Raw genomic sequence first — 14457 nt, forward strand, 5'->3', positions numbered from 1 at the left:
GGACGGCTGGAGGTGGTGGTGTGCGAGAGGAGCCGGTCTGGTACCTCTCCCAAAGAGTCGCTGCGGTGGGCGGGTGCTGAGCCTGCTCAGAATGTGTACTTATTTCCGAGTAGCTCTACTTGGATGCTTACTCTGTGTCCCTGTAATTAACCTTAGGATTAATTAGTTTTTTTAATTCCCACCCCCCTTTACGTAGGATATGAAGGTGAACACAGCTCAGTTCATGGCACTCTATGCCTGGTATTCCTGGCCCAATGTGGTTCTTTGCTTCTTTGGAGGTTTTCTGATAGACAGAGTATTTGGAATACGGTAAGTGTGATGTTGGTATCATTCCCGTTCAGCGGCTGGTGGACTTACAGTGTATGTCATGTACAGACTTTTTAGTGTAAAGTTTTTTCAAATTACAGTAAGATTTTTCACTTTATTTTCACATGTTCTAGTAATTTCCACTGGTATAAATGAGCTTCTTTCCCTTTATGGTTTAAATAAAGTGGCTTCAAAAATGCCAGTCCCTACTACCTTCTTTAAGGAAGCTGTCATGCTGTAGCATTTATAACGTAGACCTTTTATTGCATATCAGCCCCCCCTTGTTCCCTTCCTGTAGGTCTAACACAGTGATTTGTAGGAAAAAAGGTTGTAGCTATGCATTCAGTCATTTTATTTTTCTTACAGGTTGGGCACTATAATATTTAGTATCTTTGTTTGTGTCGGGCAGGTAAGTCTGAGGGATGATACGTGTCTAAAGCATCTCTAACGGGGGTGGGGGGAAAAGCCTCAATGGCTTCTCATTTGGTGGTGTAATTTTAGCAGGGAGTGGGCAGGTGAAGGGAACTGAAATGGGACAACCCCGGACTGTATTGAGGTAACTGGGAACAGATGGGGTAACTGGGAACAGAGCACCTTGGAAGATGAGGAAAATAAGAATAATATCTGTTTGATGTGAAACTGCTGAAATAAGAATGTGAAGAAACTAATATCTGTTTGATGTGAAACTGCTGTATTTGGGTAGGGTAGGATGATAAAGGTGAAGGGTGACTTGAGCCTCTAAAATTGCTTTCCGAGCGCAGTTTCAGGGGGCCAGGTCGGTATTGTGTAGCCAGCAGGATGATGCGTAAGGCAGAGGGAGCGAAGGCAAAAAACTAGGAGTAGGAAGTGGGTGTGAAGTATTTCTGCAGGTCTGGGGAGGAAAAAAAGCATTTTTTGTTACTAGGAGTAGGAAGTGGGTGGAAAAAAAGTGGGGAGGAAAAAAAGCATTTTTTGTTTCTGTTTTGAGATGGTTCTAGTTTGTTCCATATGTCAAATATTAAATCATCATTTTTCCCTAAATGTCTACCGACAGGTGATTTTTGCTTTGGGAGCACTACTCAATACTTTCTGGCTGATGGACGTGGGCAGATTCATATTTGGGTAAGTCTAGAAGAGCGTATGATGTAATCTGAGGTAAGGACTGTCTGTGTCCTGCTACCACATCTCCACCTAGAGACAAAATTGCTGGATTTTGAGGCATCTGTAAAGCTGAGACCATGCAGAAATCTCCAGTCACATTCCCAGTCTAACTTAAGTTAGAAAGCAAAAAATAGGACTTTGCTGGTCTTACGGAATTCAGAAATTATGAAACTACCTAAATAAAGACATGGGGTAAGCTGATAAAACTGTGTTAGTTCTCCTTTTCTCTTAATTCTTACTTTCCTGAGTCAAAAAAGATTCTTAGCAACACCAAATACAGCAGAGCTGCTGTGGTGGAGAACAAATGAGAACACATGTCAGAAGAAATGCCTCCAAGTCTGTGAATGGGCCACAGCATCAAACTTAAAAAATCTGGCCAACTCTCTAGGGGGGTGGGCAGATGAGTCCGTAAAATTCAGATTCTAGGGAAGATGCCTGCTTTTGGTTTCGTTTGGGTCAGGTTCTATACTGTTTGGTTCTTTAATGCAGAACAGAAACCAGAAGCTGCTGCCCGTTGATTTAATTTCTGTAAATGACCAAAGGTAATTAGAATAGCTCCTGGACTAATTAAGATACCTTGTACCTTGTTGTAAGACCCTGCAATTCTCTTTTGAATTGTCCTTAGGACTTCTGTTGCCTTGCATATGTGCATTAGATCTACCTGCACACAGGTTCATTTCTTTGTTGTGTTAGTATTGCTGAGAACTGATGGACTGCTTCCTTGGTGCTTTGCATGTTGCAATTAACGTGTTTGGTTTTGTGCCTTCCTTCTTTTTTAGCATAGGCGGAGAGTCCTTGGCGGTGGCTCAAAACACCTATGCTGTCAGTTGGTTTAAAGGCAAGGAGCTAAATCTTGTGTTTGGATTGCAGCTAAGCATGGCCAGAATTGTAAGTGTAAACCGTATTGCTTCAGTTCATAGACTTTAAGGTGTGCAGCTTCTCCTGGCATGGGACAGTTGGAAAACAGTGGCTCTAATGCTCCCTAGGGAGTTTTCCCTAATGTCCAGTCCAAACCTCCCCTGGCACAACTGGAGGCCGTTTCCTCTTGTCCCATCACTTGTCCCTTGGGAGAAGGGACCGACCTCCCTGTCTCTGCAACCCCCTTTCAGGGAGCTGTAGGGAGCCATAAGGTCTCCCTGAGCTTTTTCCTCTCCAGGCTGAACATCCCCAGCTCCCTCAGCCACTCCCCATGGGAACTGTGCTCCAGCCCCTTCCCCAGCTCCGTTCCCTTCTCTGGGCACACTCCAGCCCCTCAGTGTCTTAGCTGGTTGCAGTGGGGTCTGGGTTGATGTTCAGGCTGTTGCTAATTAGCAGTTACCTCATCTTAGCTGAACGGTAGTTACCTGTCTGTTGGTAGCCTTGGGATTGAAGCCATGGATCCCTTCTCTAGGGGGAGAGGACAAAAAAAAAGTACTGCTTCCTGATGCCTGTCAGATGGGAATCCTGGTCGCTTTAACACGCAGTATTAAGTTCAGCTCAGTTCGGGAGCTAATGCAGTGTATGTTCTTCTCCCCCTGTGCTCTGCTCTTGTGAGACCCCAGCTGGAGTGCTGCGTCCAGCGGTGAACCGTCAACATCAGAAGGATATAGACTGGTTGGAGCGAGTCCAGAGGAGGCCACGGAGATGCTCCGAGGGCTGGAGCACCTCTGCCATGGGGACAGGCTGGGAGAGTTGGGGGGTTCAGCCTGGAGAAGAGAAGGCTCCAGGGAGACCTTATAGCACCTTCCAGTGCCTGAAGGGGCTACAAGGAAGCTGGGGGGGACTTTCTACAAGGGCCTGTAGTGACAGGACAAGGGGTAACGGGTTTAAATTGAAAGCGGGGAGGTTTAGATTAGATATCAGGAAGAAATCCTTCCCAGAGAGGGTGGGAGCACTGGGACAGGTTGCCCAGAGAAGCTGTGGATACCCCATCCCTGGGAGGGTCCAAGGCCAGGCTGGATGAGGCTTGGAGCAACCTGGTCTATGGAAGGTGTCCCTGCCCATGGCAGGGGGGGGGGCTGGGTGGTCCTTAAGGTCCCTTCCAGCCCAAACCTTTCTGTGATTTTATGATGATGTGGATTTTCTGGCACTTCTGATATCTCTGATGAAGCACTGTTTAGAGGTGGGTAAAATACCAGTTTGTGGTGGTGTATTATTGTTGCAGTTACTAATTTAGTACAAAAACTGACTGAACCAGCTGGGAATAATTTTATCATTGTTGCTGGCGGTTTATGTTCCCTGTGTAGCATCTCACCGGTTTGTTTTAAACAGTACGCTGTTTGCCTAATGTTCCCTTTGAATTCATATAACTGTGCAATACGTAATTCTTCACACGAGTCTGTTCTGCCTAGGGGAGCACAGTGAACATGAATATCATGGGATGGATATATTCTAGAGTTCAAGATCTTCTGGGTTATACTGGTCCCAGTACGCTCGGGTTAACTCTCATGATAGGTCAGTAATGTTTTGGATCACCTGCTGTTTTAGGCTTCTGAATGTGAACAGGATGCATATGTATGAATGACTTTTGTAATGAACTTGAAGGTAGGACAGATATTTGAGACTGGGAAGAGCAATTCAAATACTGTCTGTACTGATGGCCAATATTCTTGCTGAGAGTGTGGGATTAGTGCATCTGATAATGTGCTGTCTGGTTTTTGTGGCTGCCAAATTCAAGTTTGTATCTTGTGGAGATGAAACGTTTAGTGTGCTTTGAGTAGAGGACAGACTTGAACAGTTTTCTCAAGGGTGTCACGTCAAAGCTTGCCTGTAGTCTGATGCGTAAGAGCAAAACCTCAAGTGCCTTTGGATCTGTGTTTCTTTCCTTTAGAGCCGTGGGTGTTAAGGCTTTGTTAGTACAAGGGACAGCTAAGGTGCTTGGCTTTGTGGAGTGGGGGTGGTGGTAATGTTTTCCATAAATAAATACAGCTACACCTTTGTACTCCAGTTCCAGGCAGATGTCTGGTGGCAGGCTTCTGAGTTGTGCAGCTGTTGAGTCTTATATGTGAGACCAGCTGGTCTTAAATTCGACTTGTGTTAGATATGTAAAGGCACGCTGCACTGGTTGTGCTTAAAAGCCAGATTACTACTTGAGTCAACAGCGAAATGTATTGCGTTGCCTTCTTGCAGGTGGCATAACGTGTCTCTTTTCGCTGGCCTGCGCGTTGATCCTTGCCCATCTGGACAAGAGAGCAGAGAAGCTCCTTTGTAAAGAGCAAGGGAAAACGGGTGAGTGGTGTGGCTGATCCTGCCTGCCTTCGTTCTGGAGCAGACCCTTCCAGTTGCTCTGTGCACGTTTGCGTTGTGCGTAACTCCGTGGCTGCTGCTTAATGTCTTTTTCCCATTCATAGCTTTAATCATGCTTTTTAGCTCATTTTAATATCAGGAGGAGGTTTTACAGCTTTAAAAACCAGTTTACAGGCAGGTGCGCTGTCATCTGCTTCGTTTATAAAGCATGTGGAGAACCTCCCAGTTCGCACCAATTGGATTTGTGCCATTGCCACTGGTATTTTTGTTACAGTTGGTGTTATTTCCTTTAAGGGATGTGCAAAACCATGCAGCTCTTCTCCATCAGCATGTGTAGTGTTTTGTATTCTGTGTGGGAGAATTTAGACCAATTCAAACCCAACTGAATTTGAGATCCAACAAAGAGCATGTGACATGAGGCTTCAGACATGAGTTTTGCTACCTGATTAAACAAGTGGTTTGTATTTCATTCTGCTGCTGAAGACTTTCAGAGGCTTTAGAGAGCTTGTACGTCCCGCTTAATGTGGGACAGACAATTTGTTCTTGGCTCTGGCACTGTTGGTTTAGCACTTGTGTATTCTTAACCGACTCTCACTGTGTAAACTTTAATCCAGTGAGTAGAGGGTGGCAGGACTATGTGCTTTAGTAGTGACTTGTGGTCACCTTAATGTTTATTCAGCGTGGAGGAATTTCAGGTATGCTCATGCTGACTGAAACAATATTGTCTCTTGCTCTGCTCCAGGTGAAGTCATTAAGCTAACCGATGTGAAGGACTTCTCTTTGTCCCTGTGGCTCATATTTGTCATCTGTGTCTGTTACTATGCAGCGGTTTTTCCTTTCATTGGACTTGGAAAGTAAGTGTCTCTCCCTTGTGTAGCTATTCCCCTCGAATTTGGCTGGGGCTGTAAATAGCAGAGTACAAAGGGAGAGGTGCAGGCTAATATTTAAGAATCATAGAATAGAATCACAAGGTGGTTTGGGCTGGAAGGGCCCTTAAAGCCCACCCAGCGCCACCCCCTGCCATGGGCAGGGACACCTTCCACCAGACCAGGTTGCTCCAAGCCTCATCCAGCCTGGCCTTGGACACTCCCAGGGATGGGGCATCCACAGCTTCTCTGGGCAACCTGTTCCAGTGCTCCCCACCCTCTCCAGGAAGAATTCCTTCCTGATGTCCCATCCCAATCTCCCTATTTCCCTTGTCCTGTCACTCCCTGCCCTTGGAAAAAGTTTCCCTCCAGCATTCATCCCAGATGGCTGCAGAACCACTGGTCTCCTAGCGAGTCTGTGCTGTGGTTTGTCACTTCTGAGGCATTGTTTGTGACACTGGTGGTATAAACTAACACAATTCTTACAGTTTCCTTGTCTGCTGAGGCTTGGAGTGACCTGGTCTGGTGGAAGGTGTCCCTGCCCATGGCAGGGGGTGGGGCTGGAGGGGCTTTAAGGTCCCTCCCAACCCAAACTGTTCGGTGATTCTATGAGTAGCTTGGTCAAATGGGTTTTGAATATACTTGGAATTAGAAACAGATTTCTTGAGCTCAACATGTGTTTTATGTTGATGTCTTGGACAGGCAGCTACGTGGATGCCTTTTTTTTTGCTTGTGCATGTATTGAAGAAATTCTCACTTAGGTCTCTTACAGTATGCTCACTGCTAATGCCTCATTGTTGGGTTACCTGTTGGTTATGTACTTGGATGTTTTTCCCAAAGTGTAATTGGAATAGTCTGTAGACAAAAAATTGTAGAGTCTGATAATAAGCTCCTAAATATATTGTAAATGAGGATCTGCAGTGGGTTGGTTGTTAAAGCTATATAGCTATATCTTCCTGTTCTCTCTGCACTAGGTTCTTGTGTCTTTACTTTTGTCTGGTTTAATTTTTCTTTCGCATAATACAAACGTGCATTTTCCTAAGCCTGTTTTTCTTCTTAGGGTTTTCTTCATTGAGAAATTCAAATTCTCATCTCAAGAAGCAAGTGCAATTAACAGGTATATTGTGATTGGTTTAACAAGTAAATGTGCTACTGCTGTGTTCTAGGGGTATATGTGTCTGTGGGCTCTGACCCCGTGGGAGGAAGTTTGGGCTCTACTGTGGCACGTGGTGACTTGTATTTAAGTGGATAGATTTCACATGCCCCAAGGAGTAACTGGGAGCTGTGGGTATTTGTTTACATAAAAATGCCTTGGATGTTCACATTGAGGAATTGGAAAAGGATCTGCCTGAAGGGTGGTATTTTGGTGATTCCCTTCTGAGTGACAGAAGCGGTTTAATAGCAACCCTAAATGAACTAAATTTTTCTAGTTTGAAGATGAATTTGTGATGTGGCAAAAAAACCCCAAATAAATAAAAATCAACAACAAAACACTTACTGGTATATGATTCTGGGAGCTCCGAGTAGGTGACTAGTTCCTTGGATGTTGAATGTTTCATGTCCTTTTTGGAATCATGAGTTCTGGAGTCTTGTTTGGGGACATTTTGTGTGTGTGGTTTTCCTTACAGTCTCTCAGGTAACAGGGAGTGTGGTGTTTTATCTGGAGACACTTGCATTGTGTAACACCTCAAACTGCCCGTGGCTAGACAGTGTTCAGTTCTCTTATTTTTATTCTTTTGTAGTATTGTGTATATCATATCGGCACCCATGTCCCCAGTCTTTGGACTTCTGGTGGATAAACTTGGGAAGAATATCATCTGGGTTTTATGTGCTGTAATAACTACCCTTGCTTCTCATATTATGTTGGCTTTTACCTTCTGGAACCCCTGGATAGCAATGGTAACTAATTCTCTGAGACTTATAGCAAAATATGGTAAAATAAGAGTTGATGATGAATTGTTGTGTGTAAGTTGCCACTCTCTTCTGACTGTTTAGGTACTCTAAAAAGGATATACTGTGTGAAACAGTTTGAAACTGAAGAGGGTGAAAAAGCAAAGCATGCATTATTCAGGCAAAATTAACACAAGCTGTCTGTGGCCTGAAGATAACACCTTAGTTTTTGGTGTTTTGTGGAGGGAGGCAGGAGCTGTGCGTGTGTGTGGTGAGGTGGAAAAGATTGGCTGCTGTCTGCGGCAGTGATTCCATAGTTGTGTGCAAAAGGGTGTTTAACTACTTAGGATTAGGCTGGAGGGCTGTGTGGAGTAGCAATTCCTTGTCCCTTCCGAGGAGGCCTTAGTTCATCAGTCTGTGTGGTTTGGTGGTGCTCTGTGTCAGAGGTCTGCTCTCACGCTTCTCACACTAGCTATTACTAGATTACTGTGCTAGCTGCACCCTTTTATCCTAAAACTTGTTCTTCTGGTGGAGTTCTGAAGCTTATTGCCATCATATAATTAAGCCACTCTCTCTAATGTGCTGTATTGGGTAGTGGTAAACCTCAGAAAAATCTCTCTTACTGATTTCCTGTTCCTAGGGCAGATTCCCTGAGAAATTGCTTTGGAATTAAGGTTTACAGGCTGAAATGCGATGCTGGCCGGTGTATTAGGGTTAAAACCAGGGTTCTTGTTTTTCAGGTGTTTCATAGTGAGTTGCAGCATTGATCTCTTCCCCTGGGTATTCCAGTCAGGCACTTAATGCTAGTTAGATAGGGTTCTGTTTGTGGGTCACTCCTGGGAAAAGGTCTCTCTCCTACTAAGTTTGCCTATTTATTTAGCACGGTATGGCAAAAAGTGTTACTTTTTTCCCCTTTTGGGAGAAGAGGAAAACCAATATGTTCATTTATTAGAACTTCACAGCAAAGATGCACCTCATCTAACAACTGCCTGCTTGTTCTCATTTCACCAGTGTATGCTAGGAGTGGCCTACTCCTTGCTTGCCTGTGCCCTGTGGCCCATGGTGGCCTTTGTTGTTCCAGAACACCAGCTGGGGACTGCTTACGGCTTGTGAGTACTCAGATGCGTCCGTGCTGCCCTGCAGTGACCGCGTTCCCGTGCTGCTGAGCCACCGGAGCGGTTCTAACGCGTTAATAGCTCCTCCAGGTTCAGTCTAGCAGGAGCTCTTGTGTAGTTTCGGGGGGTGTGTGTCATGTAACGTCAGGCAGAAGTTAATCTCGTCATTTGCTCGATGCCACGAATGATGTTTCCTTTAAAAACAAGTTTCTACAGGGTGTTATTCCTTTGTTTGTGTCCTAGTATGCAGTCTATCCAGAATCTTGGTCTGGCAATTATCGCCATAGCAGCTGGGATGATTCTGGACACGAGAGGATACTTGTTTCTTGAAGTCTTCTTCAGCGCTTGTGTTTGCTGTAAGTAGTAAAACCACTGAAAATGGGTTCTGGATGCTATAATAGGGGTTTTAATATTTCCCTTAAACCAGTAACCTTCTTGCTGTGCCATTGGAGAGGGGTTTCAGACGGGGCACAGCTGACAGTAACTCAAGCCTGATGGAGTGTGGAGTGTTTTTCTTGAGGTGATGTAGTGCAAGTAGTTTAAGTGTTTGGAAAAAAATCAAGAGTTAGTAAAAGTGTAGGTGTATGATATTCTTCTGAGGGCAGTTATTAACATAACCAAGAAAAGGTTATTTTCGTCTTACTATGCTATTGACAGTGGAATTTTCAGAAATGATTGAGATGCTGCAGACAAAAGTCTCCTCTGTTACAACTGTCATGGAAAGTGTTAGTTGCTGCTTGGTAGTATGTTGAATCTTCTGTTATTGTAAATAATTTGTTGTCAGCTAAAACTGTCCCCCCCTTTTTTTTTTAGTGTCACTAATAGCTGTAGTCATGCTGTATTTTGTGAATCACCTCACAGGTAAGTTAAGTGTACTCAGCTTCTCTTGGTATTTGTATTTATCATTAATTCTTGAGGTTATTAAGCTGAACTGTTTACATATGTTATTAATTACATACATTTGTTTCTTTTTGTAAAATTACTCTGCTGATTTCTTTTGTCGACTCCTCTGAGATTTTCTGCAGTGAGGTGTGATATCAGAGGTGCAATACAAAAAGGCCAGTTTTGAAGTTTCCCAGTGTGTACTGTTTCCGTTGCAGGTGGTGATCTCAACTGGTCTGCAAAGAAAAGGGAAAAACTGCAAAAAGTAGCTGCATCTGAGTAAGTATTATGAACAGTGGCCTTATGAGATGTTTAACCTGAAGTACTGAGTGGATTTCTGCCTGAACTCCGTCTCTTTTGTAGATCTGCCATTTATACTGAATGTTACTTTCCCCCCAGGTAGTAGTTGGATTTCATATTTTGCCTCCTGTGAAAAATTAGAGGCAGTAGCAATGAACCAGGTCTCCTTTCCTGGCACTCCTGCTTGCTATTTCTCTTTACTAATTTCAGTAGCCTTCCAGCTGCGGGGAACTGAAGTGTTTTGAAAGAAAGCTGCATCACTTATTTAAATAAGTGTTTCATTTACAAGGTGCTGATTTTACCTGGGTTTAATGTTGGGTAATGCATGGACCACTCTTTTTTTAACCATCATATTAAAAGCTGGATCTCTCTTTGGAAGAAATGGCACTCCAGTCACTTCCCCTTGTCCTCTTGCTGTCTTATTTAGATGTCTTAATTCAACTTGTCTCTGAAAACTGTGGCTGGGGTCTAGATTGCAGTGCTAATGTGACATTCATTTTGTGGTCAGGTTTGTGCCATGAACGTGCTTGATTTCAGTGAATTTTCCATTATTAGAAACAAAACAAATGGGGCAGGTGCATTTCAACGAAGTGGGATCTGTTTAAAAGGAAATGGAGCACTTGAGGTGGGCATAGGGCAGAAATTGTTGAAATAAGCAAATTTTGACAGTTTATCCAACTAAGCCAATTCTGTTTTGTGGGAGACTTCGAATGTCTGTCTGTCCTCTCTGCAGAAAATAAGGTCAGTGGCACTCCTCAGAACATAAAATATCCTTGTCCTTGGTCTTGAGAAGACAGTGACATGTTAAGGGTCCATTGCTCTGTGTAGCCCTGACAGCTGGAATTGGGTACTCTTGCTTTTTTAGAGCCTGTTTGGATCAAAAATGAAGGTATCGGTCACCTGCTCTTGAGATTTTCTCGGAGTTTTAGGGCACTGGATTTATCCCCTTTGCACAGCATTACTTGCTTTTCTGTTCGCTCTCCCAGAATCCTGACAGAGGGGTAAAGCTCTCAGTGGGTATGGAAAGCTGTGCAAGGGAGGGAAGCCCCAGGTTACTCTGAACTTGCAAAATAATTGCCTTGTATTGGGGGAGGGGAGAGAAGGAAGCACTGTATGGCCCAGGCCATTAAGAGATGCCACCTTAAAGGCAACACAAAAGACCCTTCCTCTCCGACTTCTCCATGAGCTCCTTAACTGTCTAGAAAAACTGCTTTTTTCAAGTAGATGTAACGTAAAGTCTGTCCATCAGGTGGAGTTTGGGCAGCTTAGTTTCTGTCCTGTTGAAGATGCTGCTTCTAGCAGTGTCGCAGCGCCCAAAAATCGTGTTACCTTTTCCTTGTTCGAATGTGAGGATTAAAAATAAGTGCTTTGGAGAATGTCACGTCAGTGGGGATGAAAGTTTATTCACTTATCTTTACGTGTATTTAAAGATAACAGCTGCAGTTCAAGCTGCTGGTAGATGGACAACAGAACTTGTTCATCTGAAATGCTTTCTGTTCTGACCTAATTCATCTCAGTGAGGCTCTTCAGATCTTGGAGTTTATTTGTGTGTAAAATTGTTGGAAATCTTTACTTTTTAGTAGGTAACTACACTTCATCTGCAGGTATTGCACATCTCACAGCTTATATGCAAGTTCATTCCAGATAAATACTTTTCCAGCCAGACATCTCTTATAAATGGACTTTGACTAAAATGATACAAGTGTTTATATGATGGTACTAAAGTTAGTTTTGGGGACAAAAACACCTGTTAATAGGTGGGGTGTACCATGGTTTTGGTTCTTGCCCTAATTTGTGGTCTTGTTACACCTCAGTCTTGAGGAGAGCTCAGGGAAACTCAAACCTCACCAGGCCTGGTGAGCATGCTGGCTTAGCTGTGATGAGTATATCCTTGAGCCAAAAGGTCACAGCCAGTTTGTAATACCAACGCAACGAAAACCCGCCTCGCACGCGGGAGCGAAGGAATTCTGTATCCAAACAGAGCTGCATTTCGGTCTGCCCGGCCCACGTGGGAGTCTTTACTGTCAGAGATGACTTTGCATTAGCGTGTGCTGCGGGGAGTAGTGCCTTAGAACAGTATTTTCAGTAATTCTTATTACACTGTTTTTTGCAGAAAAGAAATTTGAATAGCAAATATCATCCAGAAGTGGGGAGCGTTTGATCAGCATCATGTCAACTTGAAGAATTAGTGTTGATTAGTTTGGTGATCACTCTGCACAGTAGCTCTTTGGAGAAGAGACTAACATGCTGGGGAATTTTACAGTAAATGGCTACGTTTTGTGCTTTGTAACCAGTTTTAACTAGTACCAAATCACCTCTTAACTTGAACAGAATGAGCTTACGCTGTGAATAAGCTCTGTGGCTGGAGAGGGTACTCTGTAACCCAAAACAAACGTGTTCTTCTCAAGATAAAGTCTAGTATAAAGTGTCTTCTAGGGGCAGCACTACTCTTTTGGTGGGGGTGGAGATTTCCTGAGGGAATGGCATGTTCTGTAAGGCCGTGAGCCATATTACAGAGCTTAGAAACGGGTCACTGGTTACTACCTTTGTCACTGTCTTAATGCAAACCACTGTCTTAAAGTGTATTTAGAGCTCTCTTCGGTCCTGGTTCTCTTGAAGACTTGCAGGGAAAATGAGCGACAACGCTCTGGTGGAATGTTGACTCTTCTGTAGGAGATGGCGTTTAATGCTGAAGGCTGCTGAGCGGTCTTTTACTTGCGTTTTTTGACAATTGATTCTTTTTGTATTGTAATCTTTATTTTAAGGAGTGAAAGCTTGTTTAATAAAGAGTAAGAATTGTTACCAAAGCTCACCGAGCGTGCTGTGATCTGTGAAAACCAGAAGGTTGATCTTTCTGCTAAGTCTTGCAATCTGAATAAAAGGAAACTGCAGAAAACAGCCTCTCTCTCTCTTTGCACTGAATCAGGGGAATCCATACGCATCTCTTCGTATCCGGTATTCATCTAGGAGCACTACAAGCTTTCTCTAGTTACTGAAAACTGCATACACACCGATACAGTTGCTCGGGTTTGCACTCCTAAGTGCAGGTGTCTCAAACGGATTTTCTTTTCCAGAGCGGAAGAGCGGGCGAGTTCCAGAGCGGAAGGGCGGGAGAGACTCAGACGTCAACACGAAGATGACTTGGCTAAATTACGGCCAAAAGCCGATGACTTTAGTTTAAGGAATAAATACCTCTCCAAACTAGGCGCTCAGGTATTCGTAACAAAGCAGGGGCTTGAATGGCTAAGAATAGAACGAGGAGGTGGTTATTTTGAGAGGTTGGCTTATTGCTTCCAATAGCCACCAAATCACCCGCTGATTACGATGCTGAGTGTGTGCTCGCTCTCAGAAATGAGCTCTCACCAATGGTAATTAAAAATGTAATGAAGAAAACGAATCAATGGCTGGCGGAGCAAATAAGCTGAGGAGCAGGCTCGTTACGATGCACAATTTGTTTAATTCTATTTTTTTTTACAGCTACCAGGTAATGACTCTTCCTGTTTATCGACAGTGGTACACAGAGGCATGTTGAAATAGCATCTTGCCACGCTTGCAAAAGCAGGAGTGGATCGAAGTTCCTGGTACACAAAACTTTGTTTCCAGTACTGACAACTGCCACAACAGAAGCAGAAGGATACACCATGCTTTTCTGCAAGCGTAGATCCTATTTTTAAAATGCTTGGCTTAAGCTTCCCCCTCCGCACAATGGGTAAATAACACGGATACCAACGAAGAACCATCTGGCTGTTTATTTGAACCCATGAGCTATGGGCTACACTCTCCTGTTTAAAATACTCAGTGAGTAGCTGGTGTTAGTAGCTGAGACTTGGTCTCTTCTCTCTGCACAACGATGTCTGAAATGCGAGAGCTTCGTTTCGGTAGGCAAACCGCTGCGACCCGAGCCTTGGTGGAGGCATGGCTTGTTCAGCCTCTCAAGTTGAACGACTTGCTCACCACATTGGGAATGGTCTGTTTTACTTTTCTTATAGAAAAAGTGTAAGGGAGACTACCTTTTTAATTTTTCGTCCAAGCAAATATTTCAGAGGAACCCAAAGTCCACGATTTCAGTGTTCAAAAAGCACTAGCCCTGGAATTTAATACCAGGTCACAGGCTTAGCAGTCAACCTCATGTAAATCCTGATTAATGTGAAAATTGATCTGTTTTTAAGAGGCTGTGACTAACAATGTCGAAAAGAGTTAAATGCACGAACTGAAGTTTGACATCCACTGGAAAAACGTTCCATTTCATAATGCAGCTTAATGCTTTCCCACAATTTCAGTGGGAGGCTGGTTGCTGCAGAGCTAGGAACTCTTGCAGTGTGCATTTTTGCTTTTCCTACTCGTGAAGGGTTACTTGTTTATGTAATTGGACAAACTTTTCCTAAACTAAGCTAATCTTACTTTAAAAAGCAAGAGCATCTGGCTTTCTGGAGCACTGGGTACACCAAGGGATGAGCTGCTGTACAGCTCGAGGATAAGGAGCACACCGAGTGAGCTTTCTGTAGCCGACTTCTGGGAGTCCTTGTGTGCCACAAAATGCTGAAGAGCCTTTGATTAAATATTTGGCTGCAGAGAAAAGTAGCTTAATCTAATAAAAATGTTGCATTATACCTCTAATAATTTTTTACCTACGGTAATTTAAGCAGAACTTCTGGAACTCGTAGACTTAAGGGGTTTTTTTTAAAGATATTTTTAGTGAAACTTTTCATCTTGCTGAAGGACTAAGCTCATCC

At 43.7% G+C, this 14457-nt stretch overlaps 1 protein-coding gene across 1 annotated transcript; it reads left to right on the plus strand.

The window, feature by feature from the left end:
• The first annotated feature begins 199 nt into the window (after positions 1-199).
• Positions 200-13261, plus strand: MFSD1 (major facilitator superfamily domain containing 1). The gene is made up of 15 exons (XM_010147051.1): positions 200-309; positions 673-715; positions 1340-1407; positions 2226-2334; positions 3777-3879; positions 4555-4653; positions 5414-5525; positions 6598-6654; positions 7280-7436; positions 8439-8536; positions 8786-8898; positions 9356-9403; positions 9643-9703; positions 12823-12937; positions 13202-13261. Exons 1-15 carry the CDS (start codon positions 200-202, stop codon positions 13259-13261), a joined length of 1353 nt encoding a protein of 450 aa, XP_010145353.1.
• Positions 13262-14457: the final 1196 nt, after the last annotated feature.

Source organism: Eurypyga helias, unplaced genomic scaffold (genome assembly GCF_000690775.1).
Source record: "Eurypyga helias isolate BGI_N326 unplaced genomic scaffold, ASM69077v1 scaffold1542, whole genome shotgun sequence".
Classification (NCBI taxonomy): domain Eukaryota; kingdom Metazoa; phylum Chordata; class Aves; order Eurypygiformes; family Eurypygidae; genus Eurypyga; species Eurypyga helias.